At 41.3% G+C, this 19,459-nt stretch overlaps 1 protein-coding gene across 1 annotated transcript; it reads right to left on the reverse strand.

The window, feature by feature from the left end:
- Nucleotides 1–1,732: 1,732 nt before the first annotated feature.
- Nucleotides 1,733–11,382, reverse strand: LOC137321375 (uncharacterized). Its single transcript, XM_067983760.1, has 22 exons — nt 11,305–11,382; nt 11,168–11,226; nt 10,989–11,081; nt 9,902–10,026; nt 9,209–9,349; nt 8,567–8,647; nt 7,140–7,307; nt 6,922–7,018; nt 6,293–6,510; nt 5,382–5,535; nt 4,178–4,392; nt 3,989–4,103; nt 3,708–3,913; nt 3,517–3,634; nt 3,266–3,435; nt 3,088–3,167; nt 2,885–3,012; nt 2,532–2,721; nt 2,310–2,454; nt 2,134–2,227; nt 1,959–2,060; nt 1,733–1,879 (listed from the first exon to the last, which is right to left on the reverse strand). The coding sequence occupies exons 1-22, from the start codon at nt 11,325–11,327 to the stop codon at nt 1,761–1,763; spliced, it is 2,841 nt and encodes a 946-aa protein (XP_067839861.1). The 5' UTR covers nt 11,328–11,382; the 3' UTR covers nt 1,733–1,760.
- Nucleotides 11,383–19,459: the final 8,077 nt, after the last annotated feature.

Genomic DNA, 19,459 nt, shown 5'->3' on the forward strand with positions numbered 1-19,459 from the left:
CAAATTTTTTCCTTTCAAGTACCTATCCAGTTCACTTTTGAAGGTGACGATTGAATCTGCCTCCATCAGCCTCCTCAGGCAGCGCATTCCAGATCCTTACCACTCACTGTATAAGGAAGTTTTTCCACCCTCTTGGTTCTTTTACCAATCACCTTAAAATCTATATCCTCTGGTTCTTCACCCTTCCACCAATGGGAGCAGTTTCTCCATCTATTCTGCCTAGACCCTTCACAATTTTAAATTACCTATCAAATCACCCCTCAACCTTCTCTGTTCAGCCCCAGCTTCTCCAGTCTATCCACATAACTAAAGTCACTCAACCCTGGAATTATTCTAGTAAATCTCTTCTGCACCCTCTCTAAAGGCCTTCACATCCTTTCAAGAGTACAGTGCCCAGAACGGGACAATACTCCAGCTGTGGTGGAACTAGTGTTTTATAAACAGGTTCATTATTGTTGAGGTAAAATTTAAGCTGTTGGGTTAAAGGCAAAGATGACCTTAGGCGACTAGCGTGTGCGTGGCTGCGGTCGCTGCCCAGAGACCACGCTGAAATGCGCCTTGCGCGGACTAGACTAACCATAATTAAAAGCTTAAACATAACACATGATTAACAAAATTAGTGTATTGCTAAACAAAATGGACTCTGAAAAGACATTAAAAATGCTGACTTAACACAATGAACTGATAAAAGTTACAGGACAGACAAAGACCAGACTGGCTTAAGTTGATAAGTTGTTTTAATGTGATTGGAGGTCAATTGTTGCTGTTGGGGCCTAATTGGCTAATGTGTAACTAACCAAAGGCTAATAATGTAATAGCTGCTGAATGTCTGTACTTGTAAAGTATACAAGAAGCACGACGACCATTTTAAAGTTGAGAAGGTGACTGTGTACCCTGCGGAGTGTCAAGCGCTTCTCCCAAAGCTTTGTCCAATGAACTGCATGTTGAATCTTTAAGTCTGACTCCGAGTGGTGAAGTCCCACAACAATTATGATTTCCATACTTCTGGATTCTATGCCTATTTATAAAACCCAGGCTCCCATATAATTTTTTCAAGCCACTTTCTCAACCTGCCACCTTCAATGAGGTGTACATGTACCCCCAGATTGCTCTTCCTGGACCCTTAAGAGTTGTGCCCTCCAGTTTATATTGCCTCTCATTCTTCCTAACATGCATCACTTCACATTTCTCCCCCCCCCTACCTCCCTTTTTAAATTTCATCTGCTTCCTCCTCACTGTACTACCCTTCCAAGTTTTGTCATTTGCAAATTTTGAAATTGTGACCCATACACCAAGTCCAAGTCATTAATATGTATCAAGACAAGTAGTGGTCCCAGCACCAACCCCTAGGAAACACCACTGTACAACTCCCTCCAGTGTGAAAAACTAGTAACCACTACTGTTTCCTGTCACTTAACCAATTTTGTATCCATATTGCTATGGCCCCAATTGCCAAAGAATGAATAAAAACCCAGCCACTAATACAACATACTTACTATCCCACAATTAGCCTCAGTGTGCCCAATCTGCAAAAAGATCACAATCCTTGCTGCTTCCTAATCCCAATTGCTTTAGTGATTTCTGCTAGATAGCAACTTGGGAAAATAGTGATATGCACTCACTGCAAACCTAAATCACAACTCTGCACAGGACTTCATACAAGCAGTTTACTGCATCAGGTGCTTCTGGCTAATGCCATAACAGTGACAACACTAAAAACAGAAATACACTATTTGAATTAGAGTTGTTTTTATTCAAGATTAATATAATCTGTTCATTTGGCATTTGTGACCAATAATTCTAAGAACAACAGAAGCAACAATTATTGTTACACCTCCAATCAGTAGCAATGGCCAGGAGTAGGACTTCACTGCGATATCTGATGAAAAAAAAGCCAGACAAGTCAGCAAATATATTACAGAATCACTGCTGGGAGAAGCTCAAGAAAGGTTCTTCACCTGTCACAATCTTGCTTTCCAGGGTAGGGATTTCTGCCACGATCACCACTGCTCCTGATGATACAGATCCCTGCAGATGGTGCTCTGCACCTGCACTTCGACCTGCAGTTACACAGTTTGTCAGTAGCATGCAACAGGCACCACCACAAGTTTTATTCCAATCTTAATACCTTACCCAGCCTCTGTTTTCCTGGTATACATTGACCAGGGCAAAGTTGCCCACTTACTGGGTCCTTCCTGCACAAGACTACACTGCAATGAAAGTACACCTAAAATAAAAGTACAGCATTATTATAGCAGGACATTATGTGGAAAGCACTGACCAACATGTTTATCTGAAGCAATCCTCACCTGTCTCACTATGGTATTCAGGTTGCCCACAGTAAAAGCAAACATCTTGACCTCAAACCTTTTGTAGTGAGTGGGGTATCTGACCCTCTCATTACTGGTTACTGGATGAAAGATGGTCATATGCACGTCAGCCTTGTTCTCACAGCTGTTTAAAAAAAGTTAGTTAGTTATTCAAGTTAATTAGCTCCCCACCTTCTCCAGAAAGAAGAGGCTCATACTTGCCTTTTGACAATGATTGGCCATTGTGGAATATCATTTCTGTCTGGTGAAGCAGTTGCCCAGCAATCTTGCAAGAACAATTCAATTTGTGGATCTTCTATGTGCAACAGTTGCACTTCAAAATACAGGGGATCAGTCAGATACTTCACTACTGGATAGTCACCTTCTTCATACAGGTTAGAATACAACACATCTGCAAGAATCCAAGCCAAAAAAAGTGAGTTCCAGAGAGGGGCTCTTCCTATTTCAATATTAAGCAATCTTGGATATTCAGTCACATGATTGCATACTGGACATGTGAGGTACAACTATTTTAAAATGGAAGCTAGTATAGAACTGTAGTTTAGGAGCTTTACCTTTGGAAAGTTGCATAACTAAGACAATAGGTCCATATCCAGGTACAACAGCTGGCAGAGGATTTACTTGGTGTTCAAACTGAATATGCAGGGAGTCATTTATGTGGTAATGACAAGATATGGCAAGCCTAAAAAAGAGCAAACACGTGTTATTTACTATTTATATACCCACAAAAAGGAAAAGCCTTGGCTCAGATTCTTACCGATATATTGGGTCACTAGTTGGTTCTGATTCTCTGAAGTACACCACTTCATTCTCATAGATCATGTAATTCTTCTCAAACTACAAGAGAAGCCAATTAGTCAATTACTAGATGCTTGCTGAGCCCTTCCTGTAGCCTCCAGCTTATGTCACTCAACAGAAGGCCATAGTTAGCTTACCCTTCTAATTGTGCCACATGAGTTGGCAGAAAATTCAAAGGCAGCTTTGAATTCATCACTCTCCTTTGGCTTGCAGCTTCTATCCTTCAGCATCATTTTGGTAGCATCTAGTCCCAACAAGGCTTCAAGTTTTAGAACAGTAATAACCATTCTTCCATTTGGCAAACAAGCTAAGAGAGAGAAGAAAAAAAAACTCAGTATGTCATCCAAAGCCTGCCTTGCACTATTATGAGTGAAAGCCAAGAGCTTACTTATGAAGTCTGCTGTAGAAAAGCTACAGGAAACAGAAAAGTTGGTCAGCACATCCAGGGTTTTATTATCCTTCAGCCTGAAGTCAAATCTGTTTCTAAGGCCTTGGTTATTCATTGCCTGTAATGAAACCACAATTAGTCAGAATCAGCTCAAATTAAAAGCCAAGAGGGACTAGGTAAAAGCAGCTTACCTCATGGACAACTTCAGCTGCATCATGTGGAACAACAAGTATTAAGTGGGTGCCATTATCTCTCAGCATATAACCATTCTGCTCAGCAGAGTGACGGGTTAACTGTACATTGCCAATGAAAGGAATCCAGTACTGATCTAAGGTTCCATGGGTTATCACCAGTGTCATGTTTTCTTCATCACAAAAGCCATTTGCCACAGGAAGTACTAAAGTAAACAGTATTATTTGAAGCCTTTAAAGAAAGCATTCCTGACTTAGTGGGCACAAGGAGAAAAACTTACCTATTTTATGTTTATGGATTAAACGAGCTGTATGTGTGAATATTACATTTTCCGGTACCACAGTCAGGGTGTAAATGATGTCAAGGGTGTATTGTTCAACACCATCTCCTATATACTAAAAAGAAAGCAAAGAGTCAACAACATTTCAGGCCATGTAGGAACCCACATTTCTCACCAATATTCCATTACCTTTCGGTCTACAACTGGTGACTCCATTGGAACTTCGAGAATGAAGATTCTATTTAGGGTTGTCTCGTTTGTGGTAGTCCAGTTGTACATATTAAATATCTGGTTTTCTTCATCCACAGGGAAGGATTGAGAGCCCAGAGTGAGCTTTTTTAGTTCCACATCAGGAAGAAAGTTGCCTAGTGTGACATTGAATAGCCATTGCTCAGGAATGGTATCTGGAATAGATATAGAAAAGTTGAACTCCAATCTGGAACACATTTATGTAGCAGCATAATAAACCCATTTAAGTCACAGGTGTGTGAATTGGTCAATATCTGCATGAAACATCAATTGCCCATGCAGCAAACAAGTGATGTAACCAAATTGATCAGCTTGGACTGATACTTGATGCAATTTTCAGTGCTTGTTTATAGTAATGTTGAGCAGATTTAAAGGCATTGTCCCCTTTGGGGCCTGGATTTTAAGCCATCCAGCATGGGAACTTCATGAAATCCATACATTCAACTGGAGCAGTTTTGATGGGGAAGAGGGCATTTCATAGTAGTGGAGATGACAAGACACATGCATGCAATATAGACTCAGGTCACACTATTTGCCAGTAGCACAAGAATGTGGAAGCAGGGCATTCTCAGAACTCCTATGAGCCCAAGGATTCAAATGGCTGTTTGGTTTAGAGCCATGCACTCTGGATTACTAATTTACCATGCCATTTTTGTTAGCGGACACATCAGTCTGCTTGATCAGCCACTAGTCTAAAAGTCCATCCCTGGTATAGTGGTGCAATGTGTACTAACAACTCAACAAGGCTTCTTCGGCAGCACCTCTCAAACCTGTGACGTTTGCCAGCTCAGAAGACAAGGGCAGCAGGTGCTGGTAACACCTCCTCCCAAGTCACACACAACCATCTTGATTTGGACACATCACAGATCATCTAGGATTTTAACCCAGCAAACTCCCAATAGTATTGTGGGAGCACCTTCCCAACATTGACTGCAGCAGATCAAGGCAGCCCACCACCTTCTCAGAGCAATTAAGGATAGCCAATAACTGCCAGACTTGCCAGTGATGCCCACATCCAAGGAATTAATAAATTCAAAGATGGGACTTTTGCATGTATGATCCAGTTCATGTCAATTTTAATAACCAAGAACATCCCATTTAGGGAAGACTATATGCCAGTTGTATTTAAGACCACACTACATACCATCAGTGAGAACAAGGGGCTGAGGAATAAAGGGAGTGGTGACTGGATGAATCACATTGATTTTATTCCATCCCCATGACTCATCTTCCCACAGGTGCTCCAAGAATAGGTTAATGCTGTATTTGATACCATACTGGCCATCCACCACATGGCTCTGAAAGCAAGATAACAATTCAGCTATTGTAACGTCACTCAGTTCTATTAGAATTTAAACACTGATTATAGCAACATTTTATATTTGGCTGATATTTTCAGCAGGTTCAGTCACAAACCACTCCTGTAAGTGAGCCAGAATTCTAGGAAATTTCTAACAAGCTCAAGGGCCAAAAACCCCTCCACTTTTTAAAGCTTGTTTAAAGTCACATTCTCAAGCTCAGATTGAATAAATCCTTCACTACCTGCAGCTTAGGCAAAAATCTGTTTGCTGTTGAATCTGGCAGTAAATGAACAGAAAACAAGCTATAGCCTTAGCAAGGCTTCAGGGACATTACAAGATAGTTGAAATCAGCTACATTAAGCTGCAATGTAAACTGGACAGAGTAGGGGGTGGTTAACTGTCTGTCTAGTCGCTGCCTTGCTTAATTTCAACAAAATAGCCCTAGATTTAAAAAGATGACGGTGATAATTAAAACCTGAAAAGCCAAACCCACATTGTAGGCATTGGATGTCTTGCCTTCAGACAGAATCTGCTGGTTGCATATCAAAATATACAAGACATTTCCAATCTCTACGTCCAAATATACAGAAGCCAATACCATGATAGCAACAATCTTCGATTTGCCACATTTACAGAAGGAGTTTTCTTCAAGTAGGTACAACATTGTGGGCTGCAATCCATGTCCAAGGGGTATCTATTGTGGACAATATATCTGCTTTCCATCTGCAATGCAAAAACCTAATTTGTCACCAACCTTATAGTATCCATCTTGTGCTCCAATTGGGACTCTTATAGCAAGAGCAGTATCATTTTTATCCAGGGTATAATTTCTTTCTGCCATTCTTGTAGGACCCAACTTGATGCCATTTACTCCCATGGAGGTGTTGTCCTGATGAACTGCACTGGTCACAATTGGAGTGAAGATTCTTGGCACTGTCCAGGTGATTATATTATCAGTGAATGTAATTCCATCTGAAAAGGTGGTGGAAGAAAAAAAATGTTGATTTAACAAAATGGTACATTTTTAAAATGTGGCTTCAATTATTCCAGACAGAATGCAAATAACATTCTGAAAGCAATGGATGGCTCCCCTACACAGTGCATCAAGAGTCCAGTACTATAGATGGTGACATTCTTGGATAGTGACAGAAAATGGCTTGCTTTTTAAAAAAAACTCATTTAATTTAATGAATAAAAACAAGCTGACCCCAAGCACAGAAATTGGAAACTCTGCCCAGGTTAGTCTAAACAAGGAATACACTTTTGCTTTAAGTTGTTATAGAACTGGATCCAGTTTTGCATGGCTTGATCTATTCATTTCCGTAGGGACAGGAGGGTGAAGAATGTCTGGTACAACTGAGAGCATAATATGCAAGTTCTTACCAACAGGACAAGCCACTGCTGTATCAATTAGCAGAATCACCCAATGCAGTTTGTAAAAGCTGGTCGATCGGATTACAGACAAGGGCACACCTTGGACCTAATGGGAAAGGGAAATTTACATGAAAAGCCAAAATATTCAACTCCTACCTATAGGAATGCTTCAGTCAAGAATTTTGAGCCCAAACCAGCATGAAGGAGAATAGGATTAGTGAACTTACCAAGACTATTTGAGCCTCATTTGCATGATATGGAGCTCGAAGCAAAATACGAGATACTGTTGTGTTGATGCCATAGCCTCTCTCATGTGCTTCTTTCACAGTCATACTCCTTTTACCACCAGGGACATGAAATACCACTTGCCATATTCCACTGCCTGCACTACTTGCCTACATGAACAGTAGAGACCACAAAAGGGTGGATGAGTCTTTCCAGTTAAGAGAAAAACTATAGAAGAGAATCAGAAGTAAATCATATCCAAGTCAAATATGTGGAGATCCAGAAGTTTAATTTTCCCTAATTTGAATGTTATATAAAAAGATCACCCATAACTTCAGTAGGGGTCCTCTTGTAACTAGCAGATTGGGAATACTACACATTGAAAACAATTTAGAAAAATGTGATCTGATCAGGGCACATAATTCAGAAATATAGGATTGTAATGGAGTAAGGGCCAGCAGGTGTGATTGCAGTCAAAATGGATGAGGTGAAGAGATTTGAAAAGAGGAAGGTTTTTACAACTTTAAATATCATACTGAAATATCCAACTTCTCTAATCACTTCAGGGAAGTGATATCCAAGCTATAAACAGTTGGGCTCTCCCAGCGACCTCAGAATGCCTTTGACAAAGCACATCAAACAGCTGGCAATAAGCTTGACTCCTCAGTTTTGTCAGCAAACTCAAACAGCAACCTTCCCCAATTAAATTCTTAGAGAAGGCCACTTCCTATTGCTAACTGCATTTCTTAGGGGATTCAAGTCCATGTATGCATTTTCTAGGGAAAGTTATTGGCTCTAGTGAAACTCCCATAACAGGGAAATAAAATGCTCATGCCTCCATATCCTAAACAATACTACTTCATGGTGGGGAAAGGGTATAGATTGATGTAGAGGAAAAATAAGTGCCCTTAATCTACAAGATGGCTTAATCAGCATTTAAAATACTGGCCATGAGGCAAGGAGGAAAAATACAGTAAGGCTGTTGACAGCCTGCAATACATTGCACTTCAATGTTGGTGCATGCATTGGTTTTCCCTCCTTCAATTCGTCTGATTTCTTCCAGTTCTGAAGAACTAGATCTAAAACATGATCTCATCTAGTCTCAACAAATTAGTCAGCATTTGTGGAGTGTTTCCAGCATTTTCTATGAGTGTCTGTGCTTATTGTAGGTGTAACATCAGTTAAAGCAAGGGTCCAGGTCAAGTTTTGATTCTCATCTTTTAATCCAATGTGAGGCCAAGATAAACAGATCTAATAAAGTCCTCCCATCTCATTTGTATGGTTTGACCACCTCCTGACATATATGTTAGACATTTACAATTATGTAAAAGTGTGGTCCAGAGTATTGAGTTCAGTTTCCCCTCCATTCCAATATTAGAAACTTGTATTAAAGACTTTGAGAGTGAGGGCAAAGAAAAAAGCTACTTACTTCTGGCAATACTAAAGCCCAATCTTCAGCATCTTGGGCATAATCCTCCTCAATGGTTGGTATATTTCTTTCTACAGAGATCTGGGCATGATTGATGGCAAGACAAAGTTAGTGAATCTTCAACCTGGTGTAATAGATCTTGTATTTATTAGTTACTGAAACAAGTTACATGCCTACAGTTCCAGTAGAGTCACTGGGAAAGTGACAGGAACACTCATTGCCCAAGTTCAATAAGGTCACCTATTGAAATCCAGGCATATGGTCTATCAGACAGTTTAGTGGATTAAGAGTACAAATTATCTTCAGAAAGATAACAATTCTATCCAAGAGAACCCACTGGATATACACAACTTGGTTGTTAGTTTTTATTTATTAAATCAGAAACATTTCCCATTAGCTTAATTTACAACTAAGACATCAATCCTGATGCAAGGATTTATGAGCCAATGTAGAGTACTCCACCCAGAATCATGCAAGTCTACCATGTTTATTTAAAAAGTAAAACACTTATCAGCAAATGAATCTTATATACACAATTAATTCAGATCATGTCAGTGAGCTGTATTTGAAGTATTGCATTGATCCTGTAGCCTCCATTCTCAGTTTTGAAATATTTGAGTCATTCAGTATTGCTGTCTTTACCTGCATGTAGTTTTCTTCACAGAATATTTCCCTTGCAGCCCATGGAGAGTACAGGCAAGACAGAGTTTGAATATATGTTGAAGCTACTCCATCAGTTCCTGATACTTGTACTTGTATAGTGAGGTTGAATTGCTCATCATTCTGCAAACAAATTGGAAATATGACCAATGATATCAAAATACAGTTGGTGACACATCTAAAAGTAAATCTGCATAACATTTTGCTTGTTAGTGACCAAGAACTCTATTGGAGTAACAACCCTGGAAGAGCTTCTTTAGGCACTCCACACTAAGGAGAGCACATAACTCCCATTCAATATCCCCAATATGGTGAATATAAGGTGTCCATCTACAGCCTTCCTTAATGCAGTACATTGAGAAACATCCTCCCAACTGCAATTAGAATGTAGGGCTCTGGCAATCTTGCCATCCCACCCACCCCATTTCCACTGTTTTAAGAAATTATGCCTCCAAACATGATTCATGAAATTTAGATAGCATTTAAAAACAGTTCAAACTTCAGTAGCCTGCATTTGCCTTAAAATGTTTATTGGATGAATCTTTCAAGATTGAAAGAGATTAAAGCAACATTTGCATCTCATTGGTCTAATCTCAGTTCAAGGCAAAGCTATATGTTTAAAAAAAAACTATGTACACAAATCTCTCCACACTAAATTTCCCAAGATTTACTTACCACAATATGGACACAACAACTGAGGACAGAGGCACGGAATTCAACACTCCAGTGATCCACAGCAACAGTATAACCACACTGGGATGCAAATCGTGGTGTAACAGGAAAGATATAACCAGACTGATCTGAGACAGCAAAACAGAGTTAGCTCCAAACTGAATTTTAAGTACACCTATTGGTGAATGTTTTGTTCTCTGCAAATCAGAAAGCTAGACTTAAAGTGATCGGCTCCTTGAAAAAAAAAGCAGAGTCATTAGCTTTTCCAGGTTACTGAAAAAAAGTTTGGCCCAATGTTTTGTTCCAAGGAAATACGTGTTCTTTATGCCATTTACAAATTGTTAGTTGTACTACCTGTGGCAGTTGATCAAGTTGCTTGATTCATATCTGAAGCACCCTTGAGTCAGATTGAGGCAATTATAGCTTTCTCCACAAGGTGAGAACATTCATACATTACTTCAACATTTAGAATGGCATCCTCCTTTGTTTCTCAGTTTCACAATATCACTTACCTCCATCAAATACTTCTGGGCTCTAATTCTGTAGTGTTTTAACCATAAGTGCAACTTACTCAACTACATTATATTTCACTCATTCCATACATAGTCTAAATATGAGAATATAGTGATCAGATATCTCAACTGAAAAAAAGGTACATAACACAGCTTGATAATGTTACTAATTACTGGCCAGTGGGACATTTGACTTAAAAAAATCTGCTAGCTTATCGTAAAAAAAAGAAAAATCACCAAGTAAACTGAATGCACATTTTAGGAAAAAGTTGCTGTTATATATCGCTTTAGTGTGGTATGAACAAACTTTGATCCTCCAGCACGCAGATATTAAAACTAAAAAAAAACATTTTTTGCACCTCAGGAGTTTAACAATCCAAGACTGTACTTGCACTATTACTGCACATGCAGCAAGTAGCGGTGATCGTCAGTTTAGGTTGCAGTGAAAGAAAGAGTAGAACTCCAGATTGTGGGACCTGAGCCGGTGCAGATAGATAGTGCCGCCACACCACTACCGGGTCCAGGAGCCGAGTGGTGTTAAATAGAGACAGATTCCAAGATAACGGCGCTGAACTTACCAACAACGTTAATCTGCCAGAACTTCCCTGCAAGAAAGTGCTTATTCAGTCCAACCCAAAAGACACTGTCGCGGCATTCAGTCTTCAGAAAACCTACAGAAAGGGATCAGAGACATTCCTTCACTATCAACACAAGTGAATGTGACAACACAACACATGGGATCTGCACGATATCTGACCTGGAGGCGCAGTTTGCATCCATACTTCAGGGACTATCGCAGCCACCGACAATATGAACCTGTTAAACAAATGAGCAACCTTTAGAAAGATGAGAAATCCACTAAACAGTACAACTTTGACATCGCGAAAAACGTACCCAAATAACAGGACACGCGCCATAGTACGAATCCTACCCAGCCTGTATCCTCTAGCTACAGCCACAACACTTTTTGTTCAAAAAAAAAACACAAATGAAATGATCTAAAGGAACTAGAGGGCGCGCGCCATTTATACCGGGAGCCGAGCCCGGACTGAGCGTCACGCGCTCGTTAGTAGCAGCGCGAGCACCTGGCGCTGACTCCGGGGAGCCGCAAGGCGGTGTCAGTGATTCAAATAGGGTGACTCTGCTTTTTACTCCGCGAGTCACCGATCATTCTTCAAGCATTCTCCTTTGGGGGAAGGGTGCCATGAAGAAAATAATAGCACTGAAGAATGACAAATCCCCAGGACCAGATGGTTTCCATCCCAGGGTTTTAAAGGAAGTAGGTGAGCAGATTGCAGATGCCCTAACTATAATCTTTCAAAGTTCTCCAGATTCAGGAACTGTCCCTCTGGATTGGAAAATTGCACGTCACTCTGCTTTTTAAGAAAGGAGAGAGAGGGAAACCAGGGAATTATAGACCAGTTGGCCTAACATCTGTTGTGGGGAAAATGCTGGAGTCTATAATTAAGGATAGGGTGACTGAACACCTGGAGAATTTTCAGTTAATCAGAGAGAGCCAGCATGGATTTGTGATAGGTCATGCCTGACACACCTGATTGAATTTTTTGAAGAGTTGACTAAAGTAGTGGACAGGGGAATGCCAATGGATGTTATTTATATGGACTTCCAGAAGGCATTTGATAAGGTCCCACATAAGAGACTGTTAGCTAAGATAGAAGCCCATGGAATCGAAGGACAAGTACGGACTTGGTTAGGAAATTGGCTGAGCGAAAGGCGACAGAGGGTAGGGATAATGGGAAGGTACTCACATTGGCAGGATGTGACCAGTGGAGTCCCGCGGGGATCTGTCTTGGGGCCTCAATTATTCACAATATTTATTAATGACTTAGATGAAGGCATAGAAAGTCTCATATCTAAGTTTGCCGATGACACAAAGATTAGTGGCATTGTAAGCAGTATAGATGAAAACATAAAATTACAAAGGGATATTGATAGATTAGGTGAATGGGCAAAACTGTGGCAAATGGAATTCAATGCAGACAAATGTGAGGTCATCCACTTTGGATCAAAAAAGGATAGAACTGGGTACTTTCTAAATGGTAAAAAGTTAAGAACAGTGGATGTCCAAAGGGACTTAGGGGTTCAGGTACATAGATCATTGAAGTGTCATGAACAGGTGCAGAAAATAATCAAGAAGGCAAATGGAATGTTGGTCTTTATATCTAGAGGACTAGAGTACAAGGGGGCAGAAGTTATGCTGCAGTTATACAAAACCCTGGTTAGACCGCACCTGGAGTACTATGAGCAGTTCTGGCCACCGCACCTTTGGAAGGACATATTGGCCTTGGAGGGAGTGCAGCGTAGGTTTACTAGAATGATACCCGGACTTCAAGGGTTAAGTTACGAGGAGAGATTACACAAATTGGGGTTGTATTCTCTGGAGTTTAGAAGGTTAAGGGGTGATCTGATCGAAGTTTATAAGATATTAAAAGGAACGGATAGGGTGGATAGAGAGAAACTATTTCCGCTGGTTGGGGATTCTAGGAGTAGGGGGCACAGTCTTAAAATTAGAGCCAGACCTTTCAGGAGTGAGATTAGAAAACATTTCTACACACAAAGGGTGGTAGAAGTTTGGAACTCTCTTCCGCAAATGGCAATTGATACTCGCTCAATTGCTAAATTTAAATGTGAGATAGATAGCTTTTTGGCAACCAAAGGTATTAAGGGATATGTGCCAAAGGCAGGTATATGTCGTTAGATCACAGATCAGCCATGATCTTATCAAATGGCAGAGCAGGCATGGGGGGCTGAATGGCCTACTCCTGTTCCTATGTTCCTATAAGTTTAAAATTGAACCACCTAAGCTAAAATTATCTGTCAGTTTTTACACGTGCAGGATTAATACTTTAGATCTCCTGCGGTGCCCACCCGTCATGAAAGACAGCGAGCGATCCAGTGGTAGGGTTGCTAACCCTCCAGGATTGTCCTGGAATTGAAGATTAATTGCAAGGACACTGTTGCAAGCAACCCAGGAGAGAAAATCAGAGTTGCATTAGACAAAATGGTGCTTTTTTTCATTTTCTTTCAACACTTTCATTTATTAGTTATAAAAAATATTGGAGATGGGGAAAAAAGGCTGTTTCACTAACAGTCAAGATGAATCCAGTTGGGTAACAAAGAATCTGTTCCCTTTGCAATTGGCAGAGGAAGGCAGTGCTCCTAGAAGATGGTACAATTGCGAGAGTGTGGAGGCGGGGCGCTTTGAGGCAGGAGGTCATGTGATGAAACCTCCAGGAATACACCCATCTAGGGTTGGCAACCGTTTCCAGTGGACAATACAGGTTTATGCTCAATAGCCAATTGGATAGGCACCAAGGGCTAGATTTTCCTCTGCATTTGTGACTGGAGAGATGTATCACCTGGGCGCAAACCAATTACACGGCTTAAAGGATTGCAGAATTTTGGGTGTAAATGAGTTACACGCAAAACGACAATATGCCAAAGTCTCCTCGATCATTTATATCCATCCATCAAACCTTCCGTCCAAACAAATCGACGCCCACAAAACTGGCCATGCCCCTGACTCTCAAATGTGAGTATTCTCCAAATTCGCCTGTTCTAGGAGGTCTTTTAACATTGTGACCAGATATTCAGTCGCAGCAGAAAAGAAAGTAATTCTTCTGGTTTTTTTTTGTAAGGAGACACTTGGTTGCCTCAGTATCATCAACCCAAATTAAGGAAAATCAACACAAGTGCCCCCTTATTTTGAAGTGGCACAAACAACAAGCACCCAAACCATACAAAAGAGATAGGAAACTTATTAAATTAAATAATAATGTCATTGTCCCCATCCACGATATACTCCTGTCCCTGCGAAGCCCACCGGTTGCGGAAGGCCTCAAGCGTACCGGTAGACACTGCATGCTCCTTCTCCAGGGCCACCCTGGCATGGTCAAGGCCGTGGAAGAGAGGCAGGCAGCATGAGCGACCATCCCCACGGCTGCGTCCAACGTGGACTTATGAATGGAATTCTTGTGTTTTTTTTAGTTTATGCCCTTTAAAAATGGGGGCGGGGGGGGGGGGGGTCAGGTGTAAATTTGTTTATAACACTGGGGCAACCCATGTCATCTTTATGGATCAATTACAAAAGTCAACTTAGCAAATTAAATCACAATATTATCATCAGTGTCTACTATGCACTCCAGTCCCTGCGTTGCCCACCAGTCGTGGAAGGCCTCAAGCGCACCAGCAACATCACGTGCTCCTTCTCCAGGGCCATCCAGGCACGGAGAAAGCCACAGAAGAGAGGCAAGCAGCTGGAACGACCACTCCCCATGGGCAGGGTCTAACCTGGACCTGTAGATGGCCATCTTGGCCAGGCCCTGGTGCAGACCCAGGAGGAGATCCTCCGACTTGCCTATCCCCCGCCTCACTGGGTGGCCAAAGATCAGGAGCATGGGACTGAAGTGCAACCAGAAATTGAGGAACAGCCCCTTCAAATAATGGAACAGGGGCTGCAACCTCTCACACTCCCTATAAGAACATAAGAACATAAGAAATAGGAGCAGGAGTAGGCCAATCGGCCCCTCGAGCCTGCTCTGCCATTCAATAAGATCATGGCTGATCTGGTCCTAACCTCAAATCTAAAATCATGTCCAATTTCCTGCCCGCTCCCCGTAACCCCTAATTCCCTTTACTTCTAGGAAACTGTCTATTTCTGTTTTAAATTTATTTAATGATGTAGCTTCCACAGCTTCCTGGGGCAGCAAATTCCACAGACCTACCACCCTCTGAGTGAAGAAGTTTCTCCTCATCTCAGTTTTGAAAGAGCAGCCCCTTATCCTAAGATTATGCCCCCTCGTTCTAGTTTCACCCATCCTTGGGAACATCCTTACCGCATCCACCCGATCAAGCCTCTTCACAATCTTATATGTTTCAATAAGATCGCCTCTCATTCTTCTGAACTCCAATGAGTAGAGTCCCAATCTACTCAACCTCTCCTCATATGTCCGCCCCCTCATCCCCGGGATTAACCGAGTGAACCTTCTTTGTACTGTCTCAAGAGCAAGTATGTCTTTTCTTAAGTATGGACACCAAAACTGTAGCAGTATTCCAGGTGCGGTCTCACTAATACCTTATATAACTGCAGCAATACCTCCCTGTTTTTATATTCTATCCCCCTAGCAATAAAAGCCAACATTCCGTTGGCCTTCTTGATCACCTGCTGCACCTGCATACTAACCTTTTGATTTTCTTGCACCAGGACCCCCAGATCCCTTTGTACTGCAGTACTTTCCAGTTTCTCGCCATTGAGATAATAACTTGCTCTCCGATTTTTCCTGCCAAAGTGCATAACCTCACATTTTCCAACATTGTATTGCATCTGCCAAATCTCCGCCCACTCACCCAGCCTGTCTATATTCCCTTGTAGGTTTTTTATGTCCTCCTCACTCTCTACTTTCCCTCCCATCTTTGTATCATCTGCAAACTTTGATATGTTACACTCGGTCCCCTCCTCCAAATCGTTAATATAGATTGTAAAGAGTTGGGGACCCAGCACCGACCCCTGCGGAACACCACTGGCTACTGGTTGCCAGTCCGAGAATGTACCATTTATCCCAACTCTCTGCTTCCTGTTAGATAACCAATCCTCCACCCATGCCAGAATATTACCCCCAATCCAGTGATTCTTTATCTTGAGCAATAATCTTTTATGTGGCACCTTGTCGAATGCCTTCTGGAAGTCTAAATACACTACATCCACTGGTTCTCCTTTATCCACTCTGTACGTTATATCCTCAAAGAACTCAAGCAAATTTGTCAGACATGACTTCCCCTTCGTAAAGCCATGCTGACTTTGTCCTATTAAATTATGTTTATCCAAATGTTCCGCTACTGTCTCCTTAATAATAGACTCCAAAATTTTACCCACCACAGATGTTAGGCTAACTGGTCTATAATTTCCAGCCTTCTGCCTACTACCCTTTCTAAATAACGGTGTTACATTAGCAGTTTTCCAATCTGCCGGGACCTTTGCCGAGTCCAGAGAATTTTGGAAAATTATTACCAAAGCATCCACAATCCCTACTACTACTTCCCTCAAGACCCTGGGATGTAAGCCATCAGGTCCAGGGGATTTATCCTCCTTGAGTCCCATTAATTTACTGAGTACCAATTCCTTAGTGATTTTAATCGTATTTAGCTCCTCCCCTGCTAGAGCCCCCCGTTTGTCCACTGTTGGGATATTCTTGGTGTCCTCTACCGTAAAGACTGAAACAAAATATTTGTTCAGCATTTTTGCCATCTCCATGTTTCCCACCATTAATTTCCCGGTCTCATCCTCTAAGGGACCTACGTTTGCCTTAGCCACCCTTTTTCTTTTTATATAACTGTAGAAACTCTTGCTATCTGTTTTTATATTTTTTGCTAATTTATTTTCATAATCTATCTTCCCTTTCTTAATCAATCCTTTCGTTACTTTTTGCTGTCTTTTGAAGACTTCCCAATCTGCTATCCTCCCACTAAGTTTGGCTACCTTATATGTCCTTGTTTTTAGTCGGATACTATCCTTAATTTCTTTACTTAGCCACGGATGGCTGTCATTTCTTTTACACCCTTTTTTCCTCAGTGGAATATATTTTTTTTGAAAGTTATAGAATAACTCCTTAAATGAACACCACTGTTCATGTACCGTCTTACCCTTTAAACTATTTTCCCAGTCCACTTTAGTCAATTCCTCTCTCATACCATCATAGTCTCCTTTATTCAAGCTCAGTATGCTTGTTTGAGAACCAACCTTCTCACCCTCTAATTGGATATGGAATGTAACCATGTTATGGTCACTCATTCCAAGGGGATCCTTAACCAGGACATTATTAATTAATCCTGGCTCATTGCACAGGACCAGGTCCAAGGTTGCTTGCCCCCTTGTAGGATCAGTTACATACTGCTTAAGAAATCCATCCCTAATACACTCAATAAACTCTTCCTCAAGGCTGCCCTGCCCAATTTGATTTGTCCAGTTAATATGATAGTTAAAATCCCCCATAATTATAGCTGTTCCCTTATTACACGCCCCGACTATTTCCTGATTAATACTTCTTCCAGCAGAGTTGCAACTATTAGGAGGCCTATATACTACACCCACGAGTGTTTTTTTCCCCTTATTATTCCTTATCTCTACCCAAACTGTTTCATTATCCTGATCCTTTGTCCCAATATCTTTTCTCTGTATGACAGTGATTCCTTCCCTTATTAACATAGCCACCCCACCTCCGCTTCCTTCCTGCCTGTCCTTCCTGATTGTTAAATACCCTGGCATATTTAATTCCTAGTCGTTGTCACCCTGCAGCCATGTGTCTGTAATGGCCACAAGATCATACCCATACGTCGTTATTTGTGCCGTTAACTCGTCCATTTTGTTACGAATGCTACGTGCATTCAGATAAAGAACTTTCAAATATGTTTTGTGACACTTAGTTCCTGCTTTTTCCTTTTTTAACACTTTACCTTTTTCACCATACCTTCTGTCCCTTCCTGACATGCTTTCCTCTGTCTCCCTGCTCAGGTTCCCAACCCCCTGCCACAGCTTTGATGCTGGGTTAATCGCCTTGCACCTTCTAGTTTTTATTTTATCTCTCGTGCCTAAAGTACACTTTCTTTCCGCTGCTCTACGCTTTTCCCTTTCACTTGTTCTTGAACAACTGTTTGTACTATTTGTATTGTAGATTTCCCCTGGGTCTTCCCCTCTCTTGCTGCTCTCAACTTTATTCCCTTCTGACTCCCCGCTCAGGTTCCCATCCCCCTGCCACTCTAGTTTAAACCTTCCCCAACAGCACTAGCAAACACCCCCGCCAGGACATTGGTCCCGGTCCTGCTCGGGTGTGGATGATGGACTCATCCAGGCTGCAAAAGGTACAGGCCTGGGAGTCCGTAAAGTGGCTTAAAAGCTGGTTTGTGGGGACTGCTCCATGCAACACACTCCACCCCAGATCCTTTTTTTATAGCGTTTAATTGCAAATTTTGGAGTGCTTTTTTAATTTATCCTCACTGAGACCTGCTCTGTATTTTCTGTTTCTTTGAATGGATTTTTATGGTATAAGTATAAGTCACATTAAATATTGAAAAGCTTCTAAACAGGTTTCTAAACATATTGTGCCTGATCTGCATGACTGATGGTTAAATGAGTTCAAACTTAAATTTTCATACTTAAAGAAGTATATGGTGTGGGTTCGGCGCTTCCCTTGGGCTTTCACTGATCACGCTGATTTACGCCCATTTTAAGTTCAAACATATTCTAATGAGATTGGAAAGATACTTGCGCGTAATGTGACATCGGCAAAATGGACACAACATTGGGTACATTTCCCGGTCTAACTTCCAGGATGCACCCAAGGAGGAAACTCCAGGCTCAGAGCTCTAAACATAAGCAAGCAGGTTGAGAGGTCCCAGGCATCCTGGACCTGTATATGGCAGCTTTCGCCAGGCCTGCCAGGAGGTCCTCCAACCTACTGGCCCCACATACTGGGTTAACAAAGATTAATATTGTCAGTGAAAAGTGCAGCCAAAAATCAGGTAATGCAAAAGGTGGTTGAAACCATGGGCACTGGGAAAAAAAATGTGGAAGGTGGTTTCATCTTGGCCACAGGCAAAATGAGACTGTGCAGCACATCACTTGAAGACTACATTTGGTCTTGACTCCCCTTGAGCACCATCAAGTTAGATCAACTAGTACTATATTAAAAATCTTACACCTGTGCACAGATCTTGTTTACAAAACTTTTCTTCCTGTTGTCATGTTTTGTCACATTTTTGTGTGCACATTTTCCATTATACATTCCTATGTCCACATTAATAATGGAAAGTGCATTTATAAACCTATTACAATGTAATTACATCCTTCTGCCAGTGGTGGCACTATAGTGTCTCAATTTTGTATCTCCGAGCTCCTCAGCGTATACAGCGGCGAAACTCCTATGCTTCAAGCATCTACACTTCTCGCTTCCAAAATTAAAGTCACTTTTGCTATTTATCTGTAAATATATTATAAAACTAAATTATATAAAAGTAAAGACAAATTGTATAACAT

This window comes from Heptranchias perlo, chromosome 5, assembly GCF_035084215.1.
Source record: "Heptranchias perlo isolate sHepPer1 chromosome 5, sHepPer1.hap1, whole genome shotgun sequence".
NCBI classification, from domain to species: Eukaryota; Metazoa; Chordata; class Chondrichthyes; order Hexanchiformes; family Hexanchidae; genus Heptranchias; species Heptranchias perlo.